We start from the raw sequence: 23,254 nt of genomic DNA, 5'->3' as shown, positions 1-23,254 counted from the left end.
ATCAACCAATATCGGCGCAATATGAGAGTGGGTAGGTAAATGGATAATGCAACATCTGACATGAGGACAAGTCTTATTAGAAATTTTAGTTGGTGAGCTTTGATATGCAAAATTTGGTCAGATGTGTCACGAAGAAATTAAGGATCGGAGTAGGATGCAGGCAAGAAAAGTTGTGCGTTGGGCTGTAAATATGTTAGTTAATAATTATTGCAGCCAAACAAGTCCGATAGAGATCGATTCAGGACTCCAAACACCATGAGCATGGAGCTGCAACATATACACTACATATGTATGTGACACCCCGTGTCTTTCAAGGACCTAAGTGTAAAATTTCTTTGGAAGTGTTGATATATGTAAAAGTGAATACTTTGGACATAAAGAGTTTTTCATATGAAATATATGAGAAGTTATTGAGAAGTTCACTTTTGTTTGTCACATGAAATGACGAGCTTCCATTATTTGGAAATTGGAGAAAAACAATTCAAAACCTCAAAAGTTAGGGTTTGAAGTGAGAGACACCTTCCCAAGGAATCGAAAAGGATGCCATGGTACAGTTTTATATTTACCATATTGGAATTTGGCTAAAATTTGGCAATTCAAAGTAATACTACTACTTATAGAAGGTTGGCAATATGGCTCCATTCAAATTCAAATTCAAATTTGAATTCGAAAACAACAAGTTGATTGGAAGGCAAAAATGGAATCTCCATACTTTACTCTGTCTATGCTCTAGATTTGAGTCAATTTGGACAACATTTGGTCTTTCAATTTTTGGATCCAAAGTGCTCAAAGGAAATAAAAAGGAAAAACATTTTTCCTTCCCTCCTACTATTCGGGGCCGAAGCCCATCGCCGCCTCTAGGCCGCACGCACATCAAGCCGCCCTAACAGTGGGCCCCACTCATCATCGAGCCACCTCCCTCTCCCTCCCGCGCGAGCTCTCTCTCTCTAGCGATCCGGTCCCACGTGTCGGCGCCGTTGGAAGTGAGCCGAGCGGAGCTGGTCCAAGCCGAGTCGAGCCGAAGCCGAGCTGAAGAGCCGGGAGACCCCACCAGTAGTCTCCACATCGAGCTGAGCCGTGTTCCCCTGGCCAGCCGAGCCACACCGTCAGCCGAAAGCCGCGAGCGCCTAGTCCTCCTCCCGCGCTCTCTTTGTGACGCCATTCGCCGCCCGCTGGTCGGGGCGCTGGTCGGGCCCGCTCGCCAGCGATTGCACGAAGATGCCGAGGAGTGGCCGTGCGTACACTGCCAGTGCCGTCATCCGCTATCACTAGGACCCACATTGGGCCCCACCGGGACGCGTGGTTCCCCACGCGTCATCGTCGCGCGACGCGAGCTGGTTGGAGCGCCGTCGCCGCCGTGCTTTAAAGGAGAAGGAGGAGGCCGGCCAGAGATCATTCCCTCCCCTTCTCTCTCTCTCTCTCTCTCCCGCAAGGTCCTGTATAGGGTTGCAGGGCTAGGCGAGCAAGAGGGGAGGAGCAAGACCCTCGCCGGCGAGATCGCCGTCCACCACCCCTGTCCGAATGCCGCCGCCGCCATGACCGTCGATTCGCCGGCCACCATGTGCTAGAGTCCGATTCCTTGTGCTAGTAGCTAGTATAGAGGGAGACCAAGCTACTCCAAAGCTTTTGCCATCGCGCGCAACTCAGAATTGCCGCCGCGCATCGCACCGCTGCGCGGCATTCCCGACTCTAGCCAAGTCTCACAGTGAGAACCCATCTCCGAGCCTGTTCTCCGTAGATCCATATGTGTTCTGGTATCCATGGGTCACCATGATGCTCATAGTGCCGTCGTGGTCGCCATTGCCACCGTCTGGGTTCGTGCGACCATTCTGCTCACAACTGTGACCTCCTCCCTGTGATGTTGAGTGTTCTAGTGTCATTAGCTTCTCACGAATCAAAACAGTATGAAGAGTTTCTCCGTTTGATCATTCGGCTAGCGAGAACGTGATCGTGAACTCTCGGCCATGAGCTGTGGAACATGAACTGTAGTTCATGTCTTGATCTGTGGCGCGTTCCAAGCCTTTACGGAGCTGATATTGGGGTTGTACCAGATGTTTTGGGATGCTCTAGACACCATGTTGCTAAAAGAATTAAAGTGAACAAATCCAATTTGTTCACTAATTAAAGTAATTAATTTAGGGCCTTTTCTTCAATCTGAACTTCTAAAAATCATAGTAAATCACTTGGATGTCACAAAAATGCAAGACCACTTGAGATGGACTCCATTTGGTCCCTGTTTTCAGAATGATAAACTGTCCATGCATGATTTCTTACTGTTTTAGTGTTATTCACATGTATTAGTTAATTTGTTTTATGCAATGCTGCTATATCTATTCATGTTTAGCCATGGTTAACATTTTTGTTTGAAAGTACATGCTTTTAGATGTTTTATGCGAATTTGTTTTATGCATTAACAGATTAATTTTGGTGGTTTATCTTGCTGTTTCAGCAAGATAAATGCCTCATAATTATTTGTGTTGGCATAAAAATCTCAGAAATTCACATAAATTCTGTTAATGCATCTGAACTTCATTTATTTGCAAGTTCAATTGCATAAGTTTGATGAAATGATTAATCTCAGTTTTCCTGTGGTAAAATAAATGCTGAAATCATGCTTTTATATGCTGTTCTTAATTTTCTTAGCTTGCTGTTGTCACCCTTAACATGTTTTGTAAATGTCCAGTAAAGGGTTTGCATATGAAATATGCTTCTATAAAATGTTTGCTAAATAACGAGGTTAAGGTTCTATTTAGGAAAATATTAATGCTTTTACTATATATGTTAAAATGCTTTTATAATGTCCTTTTTGATAAAATAATTAGTTCATACATGCTTGCTGTTACTTTGACCATCTTATGCTCATAAAGTTATGTTTATAGATCACTTTATTAAATGTTATTTCTGTGAAGTGATGAAATCAATCTTTCCTTTGGAAGATCTGTTTCATCATCTTCTTTATACTTCAGTTATATGATCTATGCTTTACTCTTCTTTCCCTTTCAAAGATATGCTTTTATGAAAATCTTCATCTAAGTTTCTCAGTCAATGACTACCCTGTGATAAAATCATAAATAATAAATCCATCCATGCATTGCATATAGAATCACGTGAACCGGAGGAGCCTGCAGTTGCTAAGGAGGAGTTAGCAGAGGAGAACTATCAAGAGGAGGAGTTAGGAGCTGGGGTTTTCTCTGAGGAGGGTGATTCTAAGTGGTTTGATTTTATTGACCAGCTTGGTCAAGGTTTCTGAGGCAAGCAGCTATTCACAACCTTGTTTTCATACATGCACTATGTTTATTTATATATATGTGGGATTATTACGTTTAGGAGTTGTTTGAAACCCCTACAAAGATACACTAACTTTCCCACAGTCAATACTAGACACAGTAGGACGATAGACTTGCTATGCTTAGTCTGGATAGGTTTTTGGTAGAAGACGAGTGATGAAACATCTTGGTTCCGAGAAATATTTCCCATGATAATGATGGGGATGTTGTATTTCTTAAATAACTTGACGGTGATGATGTGTTGACATCATTCCGGTCTGGGCGTGGGCTTCATGGTCCCTGTGGTGGTAGACCCGCCTTGGCTGAAGGGTTGTTGTATAACACCGATGTGACAAGTTCGAGTGTGTACTGATCACTTGTGGGAATCATAAGTTGATGTAGCTAATTCCGCTTTGTTTAGACCATAATGTGGCCACTTCGAGCGTGTGGAGTTATAGCGAGACGTGATGCCAATATTGTCAGATGGCCTACGGGTGGATTCCTGACTGAGGCTAGATCTGATGGGGGGGGGCACTGTTGGCGCACAATCTGGGCCAACACACGAATGCGCACGGTCACGCGGCGCGAGGAGGAGCTCGATGCGGCGCCTCCTGCGTGAGGTAGTCAGACCGGTCAGAGAGACCGGTCAGACCGGTCGCCGAGGTAGAATGGCAAAATCCGCCGAATGCTCGCCCGGGAGGGACCCCGTTAGGGCAGGCGTACGTAGGGTTGTTCTAGGATCGGCAGGCCCCTAGAACGCCTTCAAACATCGCGGAGACGAAGAAAGAACAGCATATACAGGGTTGGAAGAGCTAGGGTTTGTAGATAAAGGTAAAGACAATAAAAAGATAGAAAAATAATGTATTGTTGTGTTTTTGATCGATTGGATTCCTCAATCGGTCGTGGCTCTTTATATTTATAGGGTGGGATGGACTTGCCCCACAAGAAATCCTGTTACAAGATTTAAATCTATGAAAATCACAAGTTGTACTCAGACTATGCTTGGACCGGTCAGACCGGTCGGACCCACTGGTCTGACCGTTCGGTCATGCCAAACCAGCTACGACATCACAAACCGGCCAGACCGCCTGGGATGACCGATCAGACCGGTTGGTCTGGTCTGCTACTAATTTTGGTCGTCAACATATGCCCCCTGTTCTTTGGCAAAGCTTGCGTGCTAAAGAACACTCTCTGGACCAAAATTGTCTAAGGGCGATGATTATTAATACATCGGCCATTTTTTGTGCTAAGGGCGATAAAATATTATCGGCCATGGGTTGCTTTACTTCAAGTTGATGATGAAACAATTTGCTTCGGCCTCCAAACTTTCTTCATGGCTATGGGCTTTGTTGGCTCGACCTCCACTTGTTGCTCCATCGTTTCTTGCTTGCGCAAATGTTGCAACCTTCTCTTTTGAGTGTGAGATAAGCCTGAGAGACACTAACTCGGCTGTAAGTACTTCGAATCTTGCTTCTTGTTCTTCTCACTCTCTTTGCTGCAATTAAGATCTCTTTTGACTAGATTGTCGCTAGTAACAATCGGTCTTTGTGGTGAAGCATAATTCGGATACATAGGAAGATATTGAATGTAATATGATTGCATATGCATCCTACTATAATCCAAAGGCGTATAAAAGTAAGGATGAAACAAGGGAGTAATCGGTCTATAATGCATAGCAATATAATTACCTTGATGTGGACAACAAACCGTTTGCTCTTGACACTTCGATGATGATTTCACATCCTTGGACTCACTTGGCTGCTGCTTCTTCTTCTAAGTAGCTCCTTTCTTTTCATATTTGGCCAAAAGTTCTTTAAAACTTGGCCTTGTCTTACTCTTGGAGGAACTCTCAGATTCACTGGACGCACCGGTCAGACCGGTCTTGGTACCGGTCAGACCGGTCAGACCGCCATTGGATCCGGTCAGACCGGTCGACTTGCTGTCGGCTTCTTTTCCTTGCCTTGCCCCCCCCCCGAGTGTTGAAGTCTTCATTGCAGCTCGGGAAGTCTTATTCTGCAGCACTTTTCTCTCAGGCCTTTCTTCTCCAATGATCACATTTTTTTCTTTTGTTGATTCGGCTTGACTTGGCCGAATTAAAACCTTGGGATTCTTCAATTCAAGCACATGTGTATGCATTAGAAAAGGATTTTGGTCAATTTGCATTGCAGATATAACCAATAGTCCTTTATTTATGGCTGATTGTATTTGTCTACGAAAAATATTGCAATTATTGATAGCAAGAGAAAAAGTATTGTGTTATTTACAATAAGCACGCCGTTTCAACTCATCCACCGATGGAATAGTGTGAGAGAACTTAATTTTACCAAGCCTTGCTAACTCATCAAAAATTCTATCACACTTGGATACATCAAAAGTATATTTAACCTCATCATGCCGATTTTTAGGAATCGGCTTTAAAAAAGCACAAGTGCTTGGTTTATCGCTGGATGACCATACAAATTCAGCAGCATAGACATCATTAGACTCATCGTCCGAAGAATCTGAATGATACTCAGGAGCATGAGTATTTGGACGATGATGCCTATGATTTTCTTGCAACTCTTTACTTCGTCTTTCTGCAGCCAGAGCTCTTTGATGCACTTGATTAACAGCAAAAAAGTCATGACCCTCTAATTTCTCTTTAATGTGTGATCGCAAGCCATTATAAGCTAAATCTGCTGAATCCTTTTCAGCAAGATTCACATTAAAGCATCGGTTTTTTGTATCGCAGAATCTCCTAATGTAATCATTGACAGATTCATCGCGCATTTGCCTAACCGATGTTAAATGGGACAACTTAAGCTCATAACTTCCAGAAAAGAAGTGATCGTGAAACTTTTGCTCTAATTGTTCCCATGAAGTAATGGAGTTAGGAGCCAAAGATCTAAACCAAGAGAAAATGGTTATAGTTAAAGATAAAGAAAATAAACGAACTTTCAATTCATTTATAGAACCAGCTTCTCCTAATTGAGCAAGATATTGGCTAATATGCTCAAAAGTGCTTTTACTATCGTCCCCATTAAACTTCACAAATTCAGGCAACCTAAAACCAACAGGATATGTAACCGTATCAAACGACATAGGATACGGCTTTTGGTAAGATTGAGTTTTGCCTCTAACATCTACCCCAAGATTTTTTTTGATCATCTTAGCCAAATCATTCTTACATTCAACAAGAAATTTCTCAAGATTAATTGAAGAATTTGGCTGTGTAGAAGTAGATGCGATTTGCTGGTTTGAAGTCGCATGACCGGGGGAACCGGTCTGACCGGTTGAGGTGAACCGGTCTGACTAGTTGATGTGGTCGGTCTGACCGGTTGCTGCTTGCTTTGCCATCGCTGCACGTATCAGTCAAACATCTCATCCGTGATAGGACCGATATGTGGCATGGTACTTCTAGGGGGTACCGGTGGCATGTTATAAGCATGAGTGGAATATGGTGGCATAGAATTTTCCAACTCATATGTTCGGCGAAAGTTAGCCGAACCATGGACGCTTGTAAGAGGATCAGAGTATGTTTGCTGAGCCACCGACACATTAGTTGGTGTCACTGTTTGACCACTGAAATAATGCATCGGCATTCCATACTGCGGTTGACTCACAGGTAATGTTGCCGATGGTTGAGGAACAGGGATCTCAGTAGATACAACAGTAGAAATAGGCGATGTGTCATCAATTACTGGTTGTTCACCGGTTAATATTAGAAACTTTTCAGTAAACAGATTAACTAATCACACATCTCGCTCAGTGAACAAATTCTCAACTTTCTCCATAGTAACATTGGAAGATGTCGTACTTATAGGAGCTGTTACCTCATGTGCATCTGTAGAGGTAGAAGATGAGAGAGTCGGCAGGACAAATTTTTCTTTTTGGATGACACCTTGCCAAGTCTTCCCATAGCATGAGATCAGCTTCTTCTTAGCTTCAGCTTCTATTTCCTTGAGCTTGATCTCTAAGGCTTGGCGCTGGTGAAAGCATCTAGGCCCCTAATTTGAGTTTTGGTAATTAATGACAACATTTATGGACTAATATTTTCTTGAGAGAATTTGAATATAAGGTTGGTCCATGAGAATGCGTGCATGAGTTGATGCCATGAAAAGATTTGAAGATGATATGGATGGTTTCATTCAAGGCAAAGGTATGTGATAGGGCTTTTCTATTTTGCCGGTCATGAGGTGATTAGAGGATGATTTATGACCGGTTTAATAGGATAAATAGCCGTACTATCAAGAGGGGTCGTTGTGCCCTTGCTTGTCTGTTCGATAGTGCCAAATTGCTCAAACATTTGTTGCATGCATGAGGGCTAACATTGTTTTGAGTTTATGGCAAATTCTAGTTTGAAAAACATGTGCTGACTGCTAGGGGCGGATGGTCCGGCCCTAGGGGGCGGACAGTCCGCCTCTCCTTTGGAACTTCTGGACAGAAACAAATGGTTTCTGTGTTGTGCCGTGAGGATTACCTGCAGACGGTCCGGCCCATATGGGCGGACGGTCCGCTGGCCATCTTGGCCTCGGGACAGAAGCACAGGTGTTTCTGTGTGTGGCACTAACAGATGACGGGCGGACGGTCCGCCCCCTAACTTCTCGATCTGGACAGAAACCCTAGAGTCTCTAGGCGTGCACAAAGGTGACGGGCGGACAGTCCGCCCAGGGGGTGCGGACGGTCCGCCCCTCATATTTCTGTTTTGCCCAGAGACGTTGTCATCTTTGCGTGTTGGATACTCTGAACGACGGAAGGTCTGCCCCTAGGGTGTAGACAATCTGCGAGAGCTGTAACAGTCGTCTCTGACACGCATTTATTGCACTTATAGCCGTTAGTTTTAAATGGCGAACAGTCCGCGAGAACTCTATTTACACGGGGCTTGAACATAATGGTTGGATTTCGAGTGACGGGCTATATATATGGGATGGCCGGCCAGGGGCTGGCTCTCTTGGCCATTGAAAACACTTGTGAAACACTCATGAGCTCCCCACTCACTCACTCTCACTTTGCTTAGGGATTGCATTCTTTGTGAGATTGAGAGCCACCTAGTACATTGCATCCATTGATTGAGCTTTGTGGCACTAGTAAAACTTCAAGCAAGCGTCCTCGACTTGTTACTCTTGGGAGTTGCCGCTCCCTAGACGGCTTGAAGAAGGTGATTTTGTGGAGCCCTTCAAGGAGATTGTGAAGGAGCCCCAAAATTAGTTGTGAGAGGTCTTTGTGCTCACCTCACCGGAGTGGTGAAGAGCAACTCTAGTGGAATCAAGGTTTGGAGAGGTTCAATGATTCAAGCCGGCTCAAGATAAAGAGGAGCATTGATAGAGGAGCGGTTGATTCTTTGAATCCACCTCAACGTGGATTAGGGGTAACCGGCAAGTCATCGACACCACGGAAAAAATTCTTGTGTCAATCTCAGTTATTTCTTTGCTCATTTCAATTCTTGCATTTTACTTTGAGCAATTTACATTCCTAATACTTGAATTGCCTCTTGTCACCTTAGGTTGCAAACCCAACTAGTGCTAGTTTTTGCTAGAAGTAGGAGCTCTCTTGTTTTACTAATTAAATTTATCTAGTGTTTGTGTTTGAAGTTTAAAACCAACTATTCACCCCCCTCTAGTCGGTGTCCTTGATCCTACAGCTGGTCCTCTGGAATCTCTTCATATTCAAGATTATCAATATTCCTGGGGTCGATCTTGGAGTTATCCTCAGCCATATTTGCCGATGATGACTTCTTCTTCTTCCCCAGCGGAGTCGCCAAAATATGTTGGCACACGATCCGGGCCACCCCATGAACGCGCACTGTCGCGCGACGCGAGGAGGAGCTCGATGTGGCGCCTCCTGCGTGAGGCGGTTAGACCGGTCAGAGGGACCGGTCAGACCAGTCGCCGGGGTAGAACGGCGAAATCCGACGAACGCTCGCCCGGGAGGGACCCCGTCAGGGCAGGCACACATAGGGTTGTTCTAGGATCGACATGCAACCTAGAACGCCTTCAAACGTCGCGGAGACGAAGAAAGAACAGCAGATACGGGGTTGGAAGAGCTAGGGTTTGTAGATAAAGGTAAAGACAATAAAAAGATAGAAAATAATGTATTGTTGTGTTTTTGATCGATTGGATTCCTCAATCGGCCGTGACCCTTTATATTTATAGGGTGGGATGGACTTGTCCCGCAAGAAATCCTATTACAAGATTTAAATCTATGAAAAATTACAAGTTGTACTCGGACTCTGCTTGGACCGGTCAGACTAGTCGGACCCACCGATCAGACCGATCGGTCGTGCCAAACTAGCTACGGCATCACAGACCGGTTGGTCTGGTCTGCTGTCAATTTTGGTCGTCAACATGCACCCGGACCCAAACATTGCAGTGATGACGCGAAAGGTTGTTGTGTACGGTTGAACGGTGTGTGCAATGTCGTCGGTCCTGGTAATCCCTCGCGTCGACGGGTGTACGGCTTAGTAACGGCGTACGTAGCTGGTGATCGGCTTTTACCCATGCATGGTTGTATCGATCCGGATTGCCATTTGGTCTCTCGGATATGAGTACTACTTGTTCGAGCTGTTATAAATGATCAGGGTTTCGTGGATTAAAGTGATTTGAGTAGAGCTGGAATAGCTCTACCTGCTGATAAAATGTTGCTGAATTGATAACAATGCTTGTGGTTGCTCTAGAGTTAGTGCAAACCTGAGTCGGTTAAACACTTACCTGCTGCTAAAACTGGAAATAGGACCAACTTTTAGTAATTGCTTTTGCTGCAAAATAACTCACCTACCACAGCCAAACAGCTTCACGTTATTCCTTGAGAGTCGATCATTAGACCTATGCACAAGTCTTCTGAGTACCTTCGTACTCAGGTCGGTTGACCTTTTGTGCAGGCTGCTATCCTCAGATATGTGTGGCGAGATACCCCATGATGGCAATGTGGTTATCTCTCATGGAGTTTGTTATGTACCTGATCTACGTTAGACTTTTGGCGATGTACGTCGCCGTTGCCAGACTTATGGTTCACCTGCTTTCTTTGGTGGACCGTTTTCTTCAGAAAAATTAAGACTTCCGCTGCTTCTCCTTTCTTGACCTTGAACTCTTTATAATGTAATAATTAATACTCTCTTTGTGGTGTACTCATGACTTGATATGAGATGTTGTGTGTTGTCTTATTCTCAACTTTGCGAGATGTGGTGTATTTGATTCCTGGTGGTTGGTTGAATTGAGTGCCGTTGGGTGCTCGACGGACTACCAGACTTGGATAGGTTGAAGTGTGTTGGAAGCCAGTGGTGGCTGACATACTTGAGCCTGTTTAAGTTGGGCGGTTCCGCCACAATGTAGTCAACGGTAGGCACATTGGATCATATGACCATCACTCCATTAGTGTGTATCATTCATTTAATTTGCTTGGTTCTAATGAAAGTATATGTTATCTATTCAGGAACACCTCATGCTCGCAGCATTGGAAATTCAGAGATTGATCTATTTTCACTGCTCCAGCAGCATCCGCCTCTTCCGACCCTGGAATCCGATCCATGCATGGTAGCTTTGATTATGTTGTCTTTGAGTAGTAGTGCAACAAAGTTTTGCGCCTGTTGCCATATGTTGGTATCACATAGCTCTGGAAGGACAAGGTTAGCCTGTTGTGCAGCTTGGAATTAGGCATTGATGTGCAAATGTGTGATCACTATAACCTCTCGTGAGCCACTACTCCAGAATAGTTAGTACTAATGCTACTCGCAAAAAAAAGTTACTACTAATGCTTAAATATTATGATGCGAAGCAGGATGTTAAAGGGCTTCAAGGCGCAGATTACAAAGAATTACACGACTTATCATCACCTCTGCAAATGTAGCAACGGTATACAAGTTTGTTCATATAATAAAATATTTCCTTAAATAAAAAATAAAACATTAATGAAGAAGTGCAAATCCAAAGCACAATAACATATATAATAGAAAGTATTGTTTCAAGCTAATACATAAAAACATGTAGGACTAGAAGTGCACACAACAATTAATTAGTCCAAAAAAGGTTCCAACCCATATACTGTTCAATTGGTAAGTTGAAGGTAGACATGAGCTCAATAAACAACATAAAAGAAAGAAATATCGACTTCACTGTCCAGACTACAGAACACTGTAATTAGTCTGGTAATGAAGCTTTATGTAGCTGTGCAATATATATTAAAATATTTTAGTTGTGACCATCAAGGCATCAATAGGTAAAGGATCATATAGATTGACGACATAAGTTTCATGTACTTATTAGATTAACTGACCATATGGTTTTAGTGACTGCACAGAAAAAAGGCTATAGTTTCAATGAAATATTGATGTAAAAAAGGAAAGTAGAAAAGTAAAAAGAAAATGTAAATTTTAATTCATACAAATCTAGCCGCACAAATGTGTGGGCAGCTGTCGTGGTGTGCAAACCCACAGCCGGGTGGCGTAGTGCACCCGCCTAAACCCTGAGGGTGAGTACTCGGGGTAGCTAGGATTAGCCCAATCTAGATGCAAGAATGCGATGAACACAGAGGGTTTAGAGTGGTTCGGGCCGCCGGAGCGTAATACCCTACGCCCACTATGTGTTGTATTGCTTGTGCTCTCAAAGGTTGAGAACGGGATTGTTCGGAGTGAATCCGAGCTTATGTTGTGTCTGGCCTCCCTTGGCCTTCGAGTCTTTTTGTGTGCAGCGAGCGCCTCCCTTTTATATCTCAAGGGAGGCGCGTACACGGCCATTGAGTCCCCGACAGGTGGGCCCAACGATGTAGTATAAAATAACATACTGTACAGACATTATGGCATTGCAGGCGACGGAGATCTCATTCCTGGATTTCCTTACTCATGGGAATCTTTCGTCCGGCATAGCCATGCCTTGTCTTGTCGAAACGGCGCTAGGGCGTAGCTTGCGGCGTTGCCTGCCACGTACCTGAACGGGCCGTGTAGCTTGCGGCGTAGGCGGTATGATGAAAAGGTGTCGTGCCGTCGTATCCATTTAATGCGGCAGACGGGCTCTGCGCGGATGCGGCGCATGCGGCTGCACTGTGTACCTCGGTAATATGCGGTCTACAGTGAGGCCTGACAAAAGCTGCCCCGCATGCCGCGGCGGCAGAGCACGCCTCAACCACCCGCATTGAATGCGGAAGACTCGCGCCCGCGCCTGCGCCTGCGGGACACGTAGCGCCCCCGGACCCCTATGGGGGGTCTAAGCCCTCGGCTGTTGGCGCGGAGCTTCCCCTCCTCAGGGGCACGTGGCGTCACCGGACCCGTCCCAGAGCGGGGAGTGGGTCCGGGGCCGTTAGCCCGGTGAGGTAAGAGCCTGACTCGTGGGGCCCGGCTGCTCCGCTCCTTAGGGCATAGTTACGGATGACTACGCGAGTCCTGCCTTGCTGCAGTAGGAGTGGGTATTCCTGCTACAGGGTACCGACAGTGGCCCCCGGGCCCACCTCGGGAGAGGCGACGAACCCGCAGGTGGGGCCACTACTGTAATTTGGCTCTGCATAACTTGAAGCCTCTAGCGTTAGATTGTGCGCGTTGCAGGAGTCTTGTCCAGCTTTGACCATCCATCGGGTTTTTCGCTGCCTCATCACATCGCAACGGCTTACTGACTCGTGGCCCCCACTCACAGTGGTACACCTAGTCACGCGAGCGACGCTCGGCATTGTTGTGGCCGGGGTAAATGGAATTTTTACCACCAGCGCAGTTCCCGAAAAGCCTGGTCTTGCCAGCGCTTCATGCGTGCACGTCAGCTCAGCTTCCGCCACGCTTCGCGCGCGGGCGACGGTTCAGATCCCATCCTTTTCACACCTTCATTTCTTACCCGCCTCTCCTGACAGGCGGGCCTGGGCCCCTTGGTCATGGACTGGACGTCTAACGCCAAGCGTGAGCATCGCTTGGCTTCCAGCGATGATTCCGGGGCGTGCCGGATGGATCAGGCTTCATAAAGGGCCGAACCGCATACCGCGGTTACTTTTCCGCATTCGCATTCTTCCTTCCAAACCTTGCTCTTCTGGACAGATTGTTCCTCGCCTCCATAGCAAGATGGCGTCCCTCGTTTGTCCCCGTCATTTCCAAACCGAGGAGGAACTGAACACGGTGCGCCGCCTGCTTGGGTGGAGTCCACAGGAGACTGCCTGGGGGATTCGAGCAGGCTCGGTTCCCCTCAGTGATCTGTGCGCCGGGGAATTTGTGCTATTTATTTCGCACATTTCCACCGGCTTGGGGCTGCTGATCTCTTCGTTCTTCCTGCTGCTGCTGGAGGATTTCGGCCTCCAGCTCCAGCATCTCACACCCCACTCCATCCTCATGACATCGATCTTTGTCCACTTATGTGAGATGTTCGTGGGGGTGCGGCCCTGCGTCATTCTCTTCTGCCACTTCTTCGTCCTGATGAAGTCTGAGAAGGGCAAGGATGAAGTGGGGGCGTACTACTTCCAGATGAGGAGCGATTTGTGGATGCCCTACATTCCCGGGCTTACTGGCGGAAAGTGGGAGGATTGGCGCAAGGAGTGGGTGATCGCCACCACCGAAGCCAACGAGCGCTTCATCATGCCGACCGGGGGACCCGCCTCCGACCGCCAGTCCTGGAGGGCCAAGCCGTCCCTGCCGTCGGAGTTTGATCCTGTGCAGAGTAAGATCAGGGTGCTGGTGGAGAGCGGCCTCACCTCGCTGCATGTGCTCGGGGACTTCCTGAAGCGCCGGATTGCCCCTCTAAAGCAGCGGCCACGTCCTGCCTGGAGCTTCACTGGACTCCAAGACTGCAGTAGGACCCACCGCGGGGAGGACAGCGATCTGACCCAGGAAGGCCTGGAGGTCGTGGTGCGGGTGGTGACAGGGGAGATCTTCGTCCTGGAGCACCTGATCCTTCCTCAGGGTGTCGTCCCTCTCTGCGAGGACTCAAGCCTGAGGACTGCGGTGCTGGCCACTCTGCCGACACTTGACGACGGTGGGCTAGCAGCGCGCCAAACTGGGGGCGACCCGGACCGTGGGATCCGGATCCCCGGTGCGTCCGTGGAACAGGCCGTGCCGAGCGCCGCGGGGTCTAGCCCTTCTGCCAAGGGCAAGCAGGCCGCGGCTGGTAGCTCCGCTGCGAGCGGTCCCAGCTAGGCCCGAAGCAGCTCCGGCGCATCGCCGGAGGAGGCGAGCCGGCGCAGGTTGCACCGTAGTGACGGAACCCCAGTTATGGAGCCCGCCGCAAAGCGTCAGAGCACCGCTGAGGACGCAGGCCAGGGTAGCTCCCGGGCCCCGGGCTCATGCGGGACCCCTGGAGTAGCCGCGCCACCACCACCACCGCCGGGAGGTGCCTCTCCTCGGTAGCAGCAGTCACGAGGTGCGCCTCTGCCGCCACCACGGCAGCCACCACCATCGCCGGGAGGTGCCTCTCCCCGGTAGCAGCAGCAGCCACGGGGTGCGCCTCCATGGCAGCAGCAGCAGTAGTAGCCTGCTCCACCACCACCACCACCAGGGTAGCAGCAACAGCCACGAGGTGCGCCTCTGCCGCCGCCATGGCAGCAATAGTCGCCCAACCTCCGTGGACGCTGAGACCTGGCGCTTCGGGGTAAGTGTTCTTCCGTTCACTCCCCTTATTCCTAGCGGTTCGCTTTTTGCTGAAGGGCTTCATCTCTTCGTTTTGCCAGGGCCTCTCGCCCAGGCAGCTCTTCCGCCGCCGCTGGCTCGTCAGCGGGGGTCCAGGCGACCGGCGCCTCGACGGCAATGGCGGAAGCGACGGCAGATGTGGGGAGCTCGGGTGCGGCGACCTCCGCTAACCCAATGGCGCCCAGCGCGGCAGCGGCGGATGCACCAGTGCCAGGCACATCAACGCCCGACGCGGTGGCCCCCGAGGCCCCGGCTGCGGCGGCAGACGCGCCAACACCGGGCTTGGCGACGGCGAGCACAGAAGCAGTGGGCGCAGCAACGGCGAGCACCTCGGTACCCGAGGTCCCGACATCTGTTTTGGATGTCCCCACCCCCAGCATGAAACCTGCAGCAGAGGAAGAGTTGGAGGTGGTCTCTGGTAGGCGGCTCTTGCAGGGTCCCCCAGAGGAGGACGCGGTTCCCCTCCCCCGGGTGCTGGTCCGGGTCCGGCGGATGATAGAAGAGGTGACTTCTACTGCTGAGGCAGCATTCCGGCGGGAGCGAGCGTCAGCGCCTCAGCGACTAGCATATCTGCCTAGAGGAGTGCATGAAGGCCGAAGCCTCCCGTGCCGCCGCCGCCCGGTCCGAGCTTGAGGCCGACCTTGAGTCCTACAGCAATGGGTTCCGGAAGGTGTTCGACCGGGAGCTTGTGGCGGCGGGACGGGAGAAAGCCCTGGCACTGCGGGAGGAGGCTATTGCCAAGGTGGAGGCCAGCCTTGCAGCCCAGCGATCCGAGCTTGAGTCTCGCCGCCAGGGACTCGAGGTCCGCAAGCTGGAGCTCGACAAACTCTTCGAGTCCCTGCATCAATGGCGCCAGGAGCTGCAGGAGACCGCCAGTCAGCAGGCTGTTGCCGAGATAGAGCTCGAGGGGGAGAGGAAGTCCCTTGCACGGCGGGAATCCCCCACCACCAGCATGGAGCAGGCCCTTGCGCGCCAGCGCGAGTGTCTTAAGACCCTGAAGGAGTCAGCGGCGCGGAAGGAGTCCTTGCTCCAGGAGAGGACCCGCCAGCTGGAGGCGGCTCAGGCGGCACTGGATGCCCAGGTGCAGGAGGTCGTCCAGGAGGCAGTCCGGAAGCTGCAGGAGGACCAGCGCATGGGGGCCCAGCGAATCATCGACTGGGCTAGCGAAGCAAGCTCAGCTCTGGTGCCACTTGGAATGAGTCCAATCCAAGTGGTGGAGCTGCCAGCTTCAATTGCTGACGCCCTCCCAGTGCTGAACTCTGCTTTAGATAGACTCCAGCGCCTGGAGCCGATCCTTGCTGGCCACCTTGAAGCCGAGGGCCGTGAGCTGTGCCGGATGGTGGCTGAGTACATTTTGACCTGCCTCCGGAGCCACGACCCTACCATCTCGCTAGCCCCCGTTGTCGATGGTCCAGTGGCGGAGACGGAGGCCTCCGCTCGGGAAAGCGTGCGGGAGGTCGTCGACTTCGTAGCTGCTTATTTCAAGCGGGAGCCTGCAGATTCCTGAGCTGATCCATCACAGCAGGCGAACTTTTGTTTTTTTGTGTTATGTAAAAATATTGTACTTGTTGAAATTTTAATAGAGGAAAATTTCAACTTAGCTATTTGTCAGTTGCTCCCGGCGCCCTGCCCCCCTAGTAGATAGGTTCAGTTGTTAGAACCTATCTGCCATCCGAGCCGAGAAGACGCTCCGGACCCCCGTATGAGGTTGAGCAAGTGTCCTTGGGCGTAGTGTAGCATAGATTGCAAGTCAAACGAGCGACTTATTCCCTGTATAGCAGAAAAAACTATAGAGAGGGAAATCAAACTCGTTGGGATGGTAGTAATGATACTGCAACTTAGCTGTTTGACGCATGCAGAATCGATCCTTGGTGTCTGGCTCAAAGCGAACGATCCGGGCCCCCTGGGAGACAGGCTCAGTTGTTTTGAGTCTGTCTACCACTGAGACTGGACCTCGATCTGCATGAAGCCTTAAAGCGGATGCTTGGCCCTTCTGGTAGGTAGGCTCAATGGTTTGAGGCTAGCTACCACCAGTCAAGGCTTAACCTGCATACCACTCAAAGTCAAAGCTTAGTAGCAGGCCCGCGGGACCTATTCTGAACCGGCCCCCAAGCTAGTATAAGGTCTGGAGCTCCAGATACGCAGGTCCGGGCAGCACGATGCTTGTTACAGAGTGGTGGAGTGTGTAGGCTTAGGGTACGGAACCAAGCTAAGCCGCTACACAGGGCTCCAGACCACTCCAGGAAACAAGCATGACTTTACGAGACCTGGCTCTGACGTTCCGGACCCCTCCCTAGCAGTGGGTGAGGCCATTCTGTCGTACTCGATCCCAGCTGAGGAAGAGTTTGTGGAGCCCTACTCGGTTCAAGATCCGCCTTAGGACGAGGTCCCCAGCCTGGAGCTCCCTACTGTGCATGAACCGTTGATGATAACGCCTGAGCGCCTGGTTGTAGCATGCATTTCGGATTGCTGCTCGCCACCTTCATTCGTCAACGAAGTCCACATCGTCACGCCGCAGTTGTTCCTGCATGGATTTGTCAAAAGCCTGGACCCGTGGTGAGCCCAGGTGAATTTTCGGGGGCCCGTAGACCAGAAAGAATGGGGTCTCCCCGGTGGCTCGGCTAGGTGTGGTCCGGTTGCCCCATAGTACGCACGGAAGCTCATCAACCCATTTTGCACCATGCTTCTTCAAGCAGTTATAGGTGCGGGTCTTGAGTCCCCTAAGGACCTCTGAATTCACTCTCTCGACCTGTCCATTGCTGCGGGGATGTGCCACGGACGCAAAGCATAGCTAGATGCCGATGTCCTCGCAGTACTCTTGGAAGAGTCTGCTTTTGAATTGGGTCCCGTTATCCGCGATGATGCGGCTTGGGATGCCAAATCTGCACACAATGGACTTGAGGAATGCGACTGCTGATTTTTTGGTGATGTTCACCATAGGGGTAACCTCCGGCCATTTTGTGAATTTGTCAATGGCGACGTAGAGGAACCAGTACCCGCCGACGGCCCGGGGGAACGGCCCCAGGATATCTACGCCCCATACGGCAAATGGCCATGAGGGCGGGATCATTTGCTGAGCTTGAGCCGGTGTGTGTATTTGCTTTGCATGGAACTGGCATGCTTTGCAGGACCTTACCAGCTCAGCTGCATCTTGGAGTGCTGCCGGCTAGAAGAAGCCATGCCGAAAGGCCTTACCAATAAGCGTGCGAGATGAGGAATGACTTCCACACTCGCCTCCATGTATCTCCGTGAGCAACTCGCGGCCCTCTTCCTGGGAAATGCACCGCATGAGGATACCATTGGCGCCACAGCGGTAGAGATCCCCTTCTACCACCGCGTAGCATTTAGCCAATCGTACTATGCGCTCAGCGGACACATCGTCATCAGGAAGGATATTGTCTTTCAGGTAGTCCCGAATCTCGGAGATCCATGCATCGGGACCTCCCTGAGCAGGTGGGAGTGGTGCTATGAGGTCTCCAGGGTCCTCAACAGCGCACACAACCCTGGGCGGGCACCACGGATGGAATGCCGCTGGGACCGCTAGCTTCGAGGTGCTAGCTTGATCCCCTTCACCCAATTCGGCAGGCTGGGCGGTAGGTCTCAGCAACCGTCTTTCGAAGATGCCCTCGGGCATGGATGCCTAGGTAGATGCTCTCGCGGAGAGATCATCTACTGCTGAGTTGAATTCGCGGGGAACATGTTGCAGTTCCAAGGTGTCGAAGTCCTTCTCGAGCTTCCTCACATGAATGAGGTATGCCGCGAGCTGGGGATTATTGTAGCTGCAATTGTCCCGGACCTGCTTGATGATTAGCTGAGAATCTCCCTTCACCAGGAGCTACCGGACCCCCAGAGACAGGGCTTGTGTCAGGCCAAAGATCATAGCTTCGTACTCTGCCATGTTGTTGGTAGTATTGAACTCAAGGTGCACCATGTACTTCAGCTGATCTCCGTTTGGGTCGCTGAGGACCACACCAGCTCCAGCCCACTGCTTGCGGACGGACCCGTCGAAGAAGAGTGTCTAGTGGGGCTCGGTGAAGACTGGTGTCCTGACTTCCGGCTCCAGGGGTCCGGCGTTGAGGTCCGGACCCCCAGAATTGCTTGGGGAAGGAGTCCATTCTGCTATGAAATCAACCAGGATTTGGCTTTTGACTTCATGGCGGGGCTGGAAGTCCAGCTGTAACTCAGCCAACTCCGCTGCCCACTTGGCGATGTTGCCCGTGGCGTTGGAGTTGTGTAGGATCGCTCTCAATGGATAAGAGGTCACTATGACAACTCTGTGTGCTTGAAAATAGTGGCGCGGTTTCCTGGACGCAATAAGTATGGCATAGATAAGCTTATGTGTCTCAAGATACCTGGCCTTTGCCTCATGGAGGACTTCGCTGACGTAGTAGACTAGCTTCTGGATTGTCCGGACCCTGGCCACCGGGTTCGGCTCGCCCTTGTCCACCACGTCAGGTCCTTGGGCCCCCAGCAGTTATGTGTTCCCACTGGGTCGAGGCTCCTCCGGACCCCCTTGTGCGGGGTCCGAACCTTCAAACAGAGGAGTGGTTGCCGGACCCCCATGTCCGTGGCCCGACTCACCATCCTTGGCCGCGGAGACCCTGGTGTCCCCCTGGCGAGCTTGCTCCGTCCTCTCGGCGACCAGCACCATGCTGACCGCCTCTGCAGACGCAACAAGATATAAAAACAACGTCTCACCTGGCTCTGGAGCCACCAATATTGGCAGTGAGGTGAGGTGCTGCTTTAGTTCCTGGAAGGCTTGTTCAGCCTCTTCAGTCCAAGAGAATGGACCGGACCTCCTCGATAGCTTGAAGAAGGGGAGGGCCCTCTCAGCCAGCGTCGAAATGAAGCAGCTAAGAGCGGCCAGAGATCCAGTAAGCTTCTGGACGTCTTTGATGCGGCCAGGAGGCCTCATCGCCTCGATCGCCTTGATCTTGGCTGGGTTTGCCTCAATGCCTTAATGTGAGACTAGGAAACCCAGCAGCTTCCCTGCCGAGACGCCTAAAACGCACTTCTCGGGATTCAGCTTTGTGCGCGTGGCGCGCAGTCGGTCAAAGACGAGGGACATGTCCTCAACTAGTGTTGTCCCTACCTTAGTCTTGACTACAATGTCATCGACATACACCTCAACTATATCTCTAATTAGATTACAGAAAGTTTTGTTCATAGCTCGCACAAACGTGGGTAAGGTATTTTGCAAACCATATGGCATGACAATATAGCAATAAAGTCCATCCACTGTTACAAAAGCAGTATGTTTCCTATCCTCTCTAGACATCTAAATCTGGTGGAAACCAGAGTATGCATCTAGGAAAGACAAAAGGTCACACCCGGAGGTGGAGTCCACAATCTGATCGATACGTGGAAGAGGATAGGGGTCTCTAGCACATGCCTTGTTGAGGCTGGTGTAGTCGATGCACATCCGAAGCTTCCCGTTGGCCTTTGGGACAACGACCGGGTTGGCCAACCACTCGGGGTGGTGGACCTCCTCGATGAAGCCAGCGTGTAGTAGCTTGCGGACTTCTTCATGGATGAAGTTCTGCCGCTCCACGGACTGCTTCCGAGGTTTCTGGCGTACCGGCGTGGTGTCGGGGTAGATCCTCAGATGGTGCTCGATCACTTCCCTGGGGATCCCGGGCATCTGTGACGGTTCCCAGGAGAACACATCCACATTTGCCCGGAGGAAAGTGATGAGCGCGTCTTCCTATTTCTCCTCCAGGTTTCCCGCGATGCGGGTGGTCCGGGAGGAATCCGCTCCGATCTGCACGGTCTTCACGGGAACATTGTCTGGGTCGGACGGTTGAACCTTATGTGCCCTAGAAGGCACCTTGGCTCGCGAGGTGGATGGGTCCTCCTCGGAACGTGCAGCCTCTGCCACCAGAGTGTGCAGTTTCTCAACTGCAGCGACGGCAGCGGTGCGGTCACCCCGCACGGTGAGGACACCGGCAAGGGAAGGCATCTTCAGAACCAAATACCCGTAATGGGAAATGGCCATGAAGCGGTAGAGAGCCGGCCTGCCAATGATGGCATTGAACGGGAGGTTCACCTCCGCAACATCGAACTGGACGCTCTCTGTGTGGAAGTTCTCCTCGGTCCCGAATGTAACCGGCAGAGTGATGCTCCCCAGAGGGAACACCGGATGTGGGCCCACTCTGGAGAATGGGCGAGAGGGAGCCAGCTTGGACTCCGGGATCTGCAGCTGCTTGAACGCTGCATAGCTGATGACATTGAGGCCAGCCCCACCGTCAATCAGCACGTGATAGAGCCTGATGTTGGCTATGACAGGGGCGGTGACTAGAGGTAGTACACTAGCCCCGGCCATGTTCTCCGGGCAGTCAGATGGCCCGAAGGTGATGGTGGTGTTCCTCCACCTGTGGTGCGGTGCCGCCTTCGGGACCACCGGCTTCGCCGAAAGGACCTCTCGGCGAAGGGTCTTCACGTCCCGCTGGGAGACAAGCTCCCAGCTTCCACCGTACATTACGTACAACTTCTTGTGGTGGTCCTCGTTGTCAGAGTCGGAGTTGTCGTGGCTGTAAACGCCCTTCAGCTCCCGAGCGGGGGATTGGTACCCCAGCTCGTTATCCCCTACAGCGGTCTCGCTGTCGGAGGCTTTCTCCTTGCCAGACCGCTGGCGAGGAGGGGGTGAGCCGTCCTTGGAGGCCTTCTCACGCCGCCCACTGACCCGCTTCACGAGTTTCTGGATCTCACGGCAGTCAGCGACGCTGTGGCGAGCGGTGGGATGAACTGGGCATGAACCCCCGTTGCCACCTTGCGGGCGCGGATGCTTGCCATGCGTATTCTAGCACCCAGCCGCTGTCGCAGCAGCTAGTGCCGCTGCTGTAACGACCGGACCGCCGGCTTCTGGCTCCCCGCGACCCCGGTTCTTGTTCTTCTTTTTCTTGCCACCGCCCTGGACGGTAGCTCCGGAGCCACCAGCCTTGGCGTCTCCGTCTTGGGGGGCTGAGTGCCATGCGCGGCCCTCAGCGGCCCTGGCACACTTGTCATCCAGGGAGAAAAGCGTGGTAACACTTTCCACGTCGTGCGTCGCTAGTTTCTCGAGCATCTTCTCATCACGTACCCCCTGATGGAAAGCAGTAATGATAGATGCGTCAGAGATACGAGGAATGGTACCCCATACCTTGGTGAAGCGCGAGATGAATACCCAGAGCGTCTCTCCAGGTTTCTGCCTCACGGCGTGGAGATGAGCCTCCACACCATGCTGCTGGTACGCACTGGCGAAGTTCGCAGTGAACCTCGCACAGAGCTCCTCCCAGGACTGAATCGTCCCAGGAGTGAGGTTCATGAGCCAAGTCCGGGCTGGCCCAGTCAAGGCTACATGAAAATAGCTCGCCATGACAGCGTCGGTGCCACCAGCTGCTGTAATGGCGGTAACGTACACCTACAGGAATTCCGACAGATTAGTGGTACCGTCGTACTTCTCCGGCAGGTATGGGCAGAACTTGGACGGCCATGCCACCGCGCGGAGGTGATCCGCCAGCGCAGCGCAGCCCACCCCAGCCACCGGGGTGCCCGCCCGTATCCGCGCGTTTCCCGGAGGCTTGGGTGCTGCTGCATCCAAGTAGGCATTGCGGTTGCGGCCCTTGATGTTGAGGCAGTGTTCTCGCGCCCTTTCCACGGAGATGCAGGCATCCTCACCCGCGCGCCTGCGGTTGAGCTCCACCCGCAGGTCTTCTGTCCGCGCACCCCTCACCGAGGGGGAGCGCACGGACGCCGACGCACCGCCCTGGCGCCGGTGGTAGTGTACCACCATATTGCCAGGCGGAGGTCGTTGCCCAATCCTTGCAGAACTGGGAGAGGCCTGAGCCAGATGGAGGAGACGGTCAACGTCATCCTGCCACTGTCTCAGGGCGTCTGACGAGGCTGCAGTAGCCGAAGGGTTGCGAAGCAACTCCCTAGCTGCCGCCAGCGTTCCGCCGCTCACAGCTTGTGAGGGGGCCCTTGATGGGCGCCCTGATTCTTGCCGACGTGCAGCGCGCGCCGCTGCCGACGGTGGCTGCTCCACGGGCACAGTTGCCCCTGGTGCAGGAAGGCGAGAGGCGTGTGGCGCGGATGACACCACACCCTCCGTCATCTCCATGTCATCGTCGTGGTGGGAGTGCTCAACCACCCGAACCATGGAGATGGGCAAGAGATGAGCTAAAACTAGCTAAAACTTCCCCTACCTGGCGCGCCAAATGTCGTGGTGTGCAAACCCACAGCCGGGTGGCGTAGTGCACCCGCATAAACCCAGAGGGTGAGTACTCGGGTGTAGCTAGGATTAGCCCAATCTAGATGCAAGAATGCGATTTAGAGTAGTTCGGGCCGCTGGAGCGTAATACCCTACGTCCACTATGTGTTGTATTGCTTGTGCTCTCAGAGGTTGAGAACGAGATTGTTCGGAGTGAATCCGAGCTTGTGTTGTGTC

The 23,254-nt window shown here is 51.3% G+C and overlaps 1 protein-coding gene across 1 annotated transcript; it reads right to left on the bottom strand.

The window, feature by feature from the left end:
- Positions 1–14,822: 14,822 nt before the first annotated feature.
- Positions 14,823–22,600, bottom strand: LOC120667792. Its single transcript, XM_039947789.1, has 3 exons — positions 22,343–22,600; positions 15,871–15,943; positions 14,823–15,214 (listed from the first exon to the last, which is right to left on the bottom strand). Exons 1-3 carry the CDS (start codon positions 22,598–22,600, stop codon positions 14,823–14,825), a joined length of 723 nt encoding a protein of 240 aa, XP_039803723.1.
- Between the last annotated feature and the right edge of the window lie 654 nt (positions 22,601–23,254).

Source organism: Panicum virgatum, chromosome 3N, assembly GCF_016808335.1.
Source record: "Panicum virgatum strain AP13 chromosome 3N, P.virgatum_v5, whole genome shotgun sequence".
NCBI classification, from domain to species: domain Eukaryota; kingdom Viridiplantae; phylum Streptophyta; class Magnoliopsida; order Poales; family Poaceae; genus Panicum; species Panicum virgatum.
This window is presented reverse-complemented; position numbering and strand designations above follow the sequence as displayed.

Coding starts and splice junctions, on each gene's coding strand:
- LOC120667792 (XM_039947789.1), bottom strand. CDS start 22,600: ATGGTGGTACACTACCACCGGCGCCAGGGCGGTGCGTCGGCGTCCGTG. Junction 15,944..22,342: donor CGGGCACCCCGGTGGCTGGG/GTGGGCTGCGCT, acceptor GTCCTCCTGCAG/CTTCCGGACTGCCTCCTGGA. Junction 15,215..15,870: donor GAGCCGCCTCCAGCTGGCGG/GTCCTCTCCTGG, acceptor CCTCTGCTGCAG/GTTTCATGCTGGGGGTGGGG.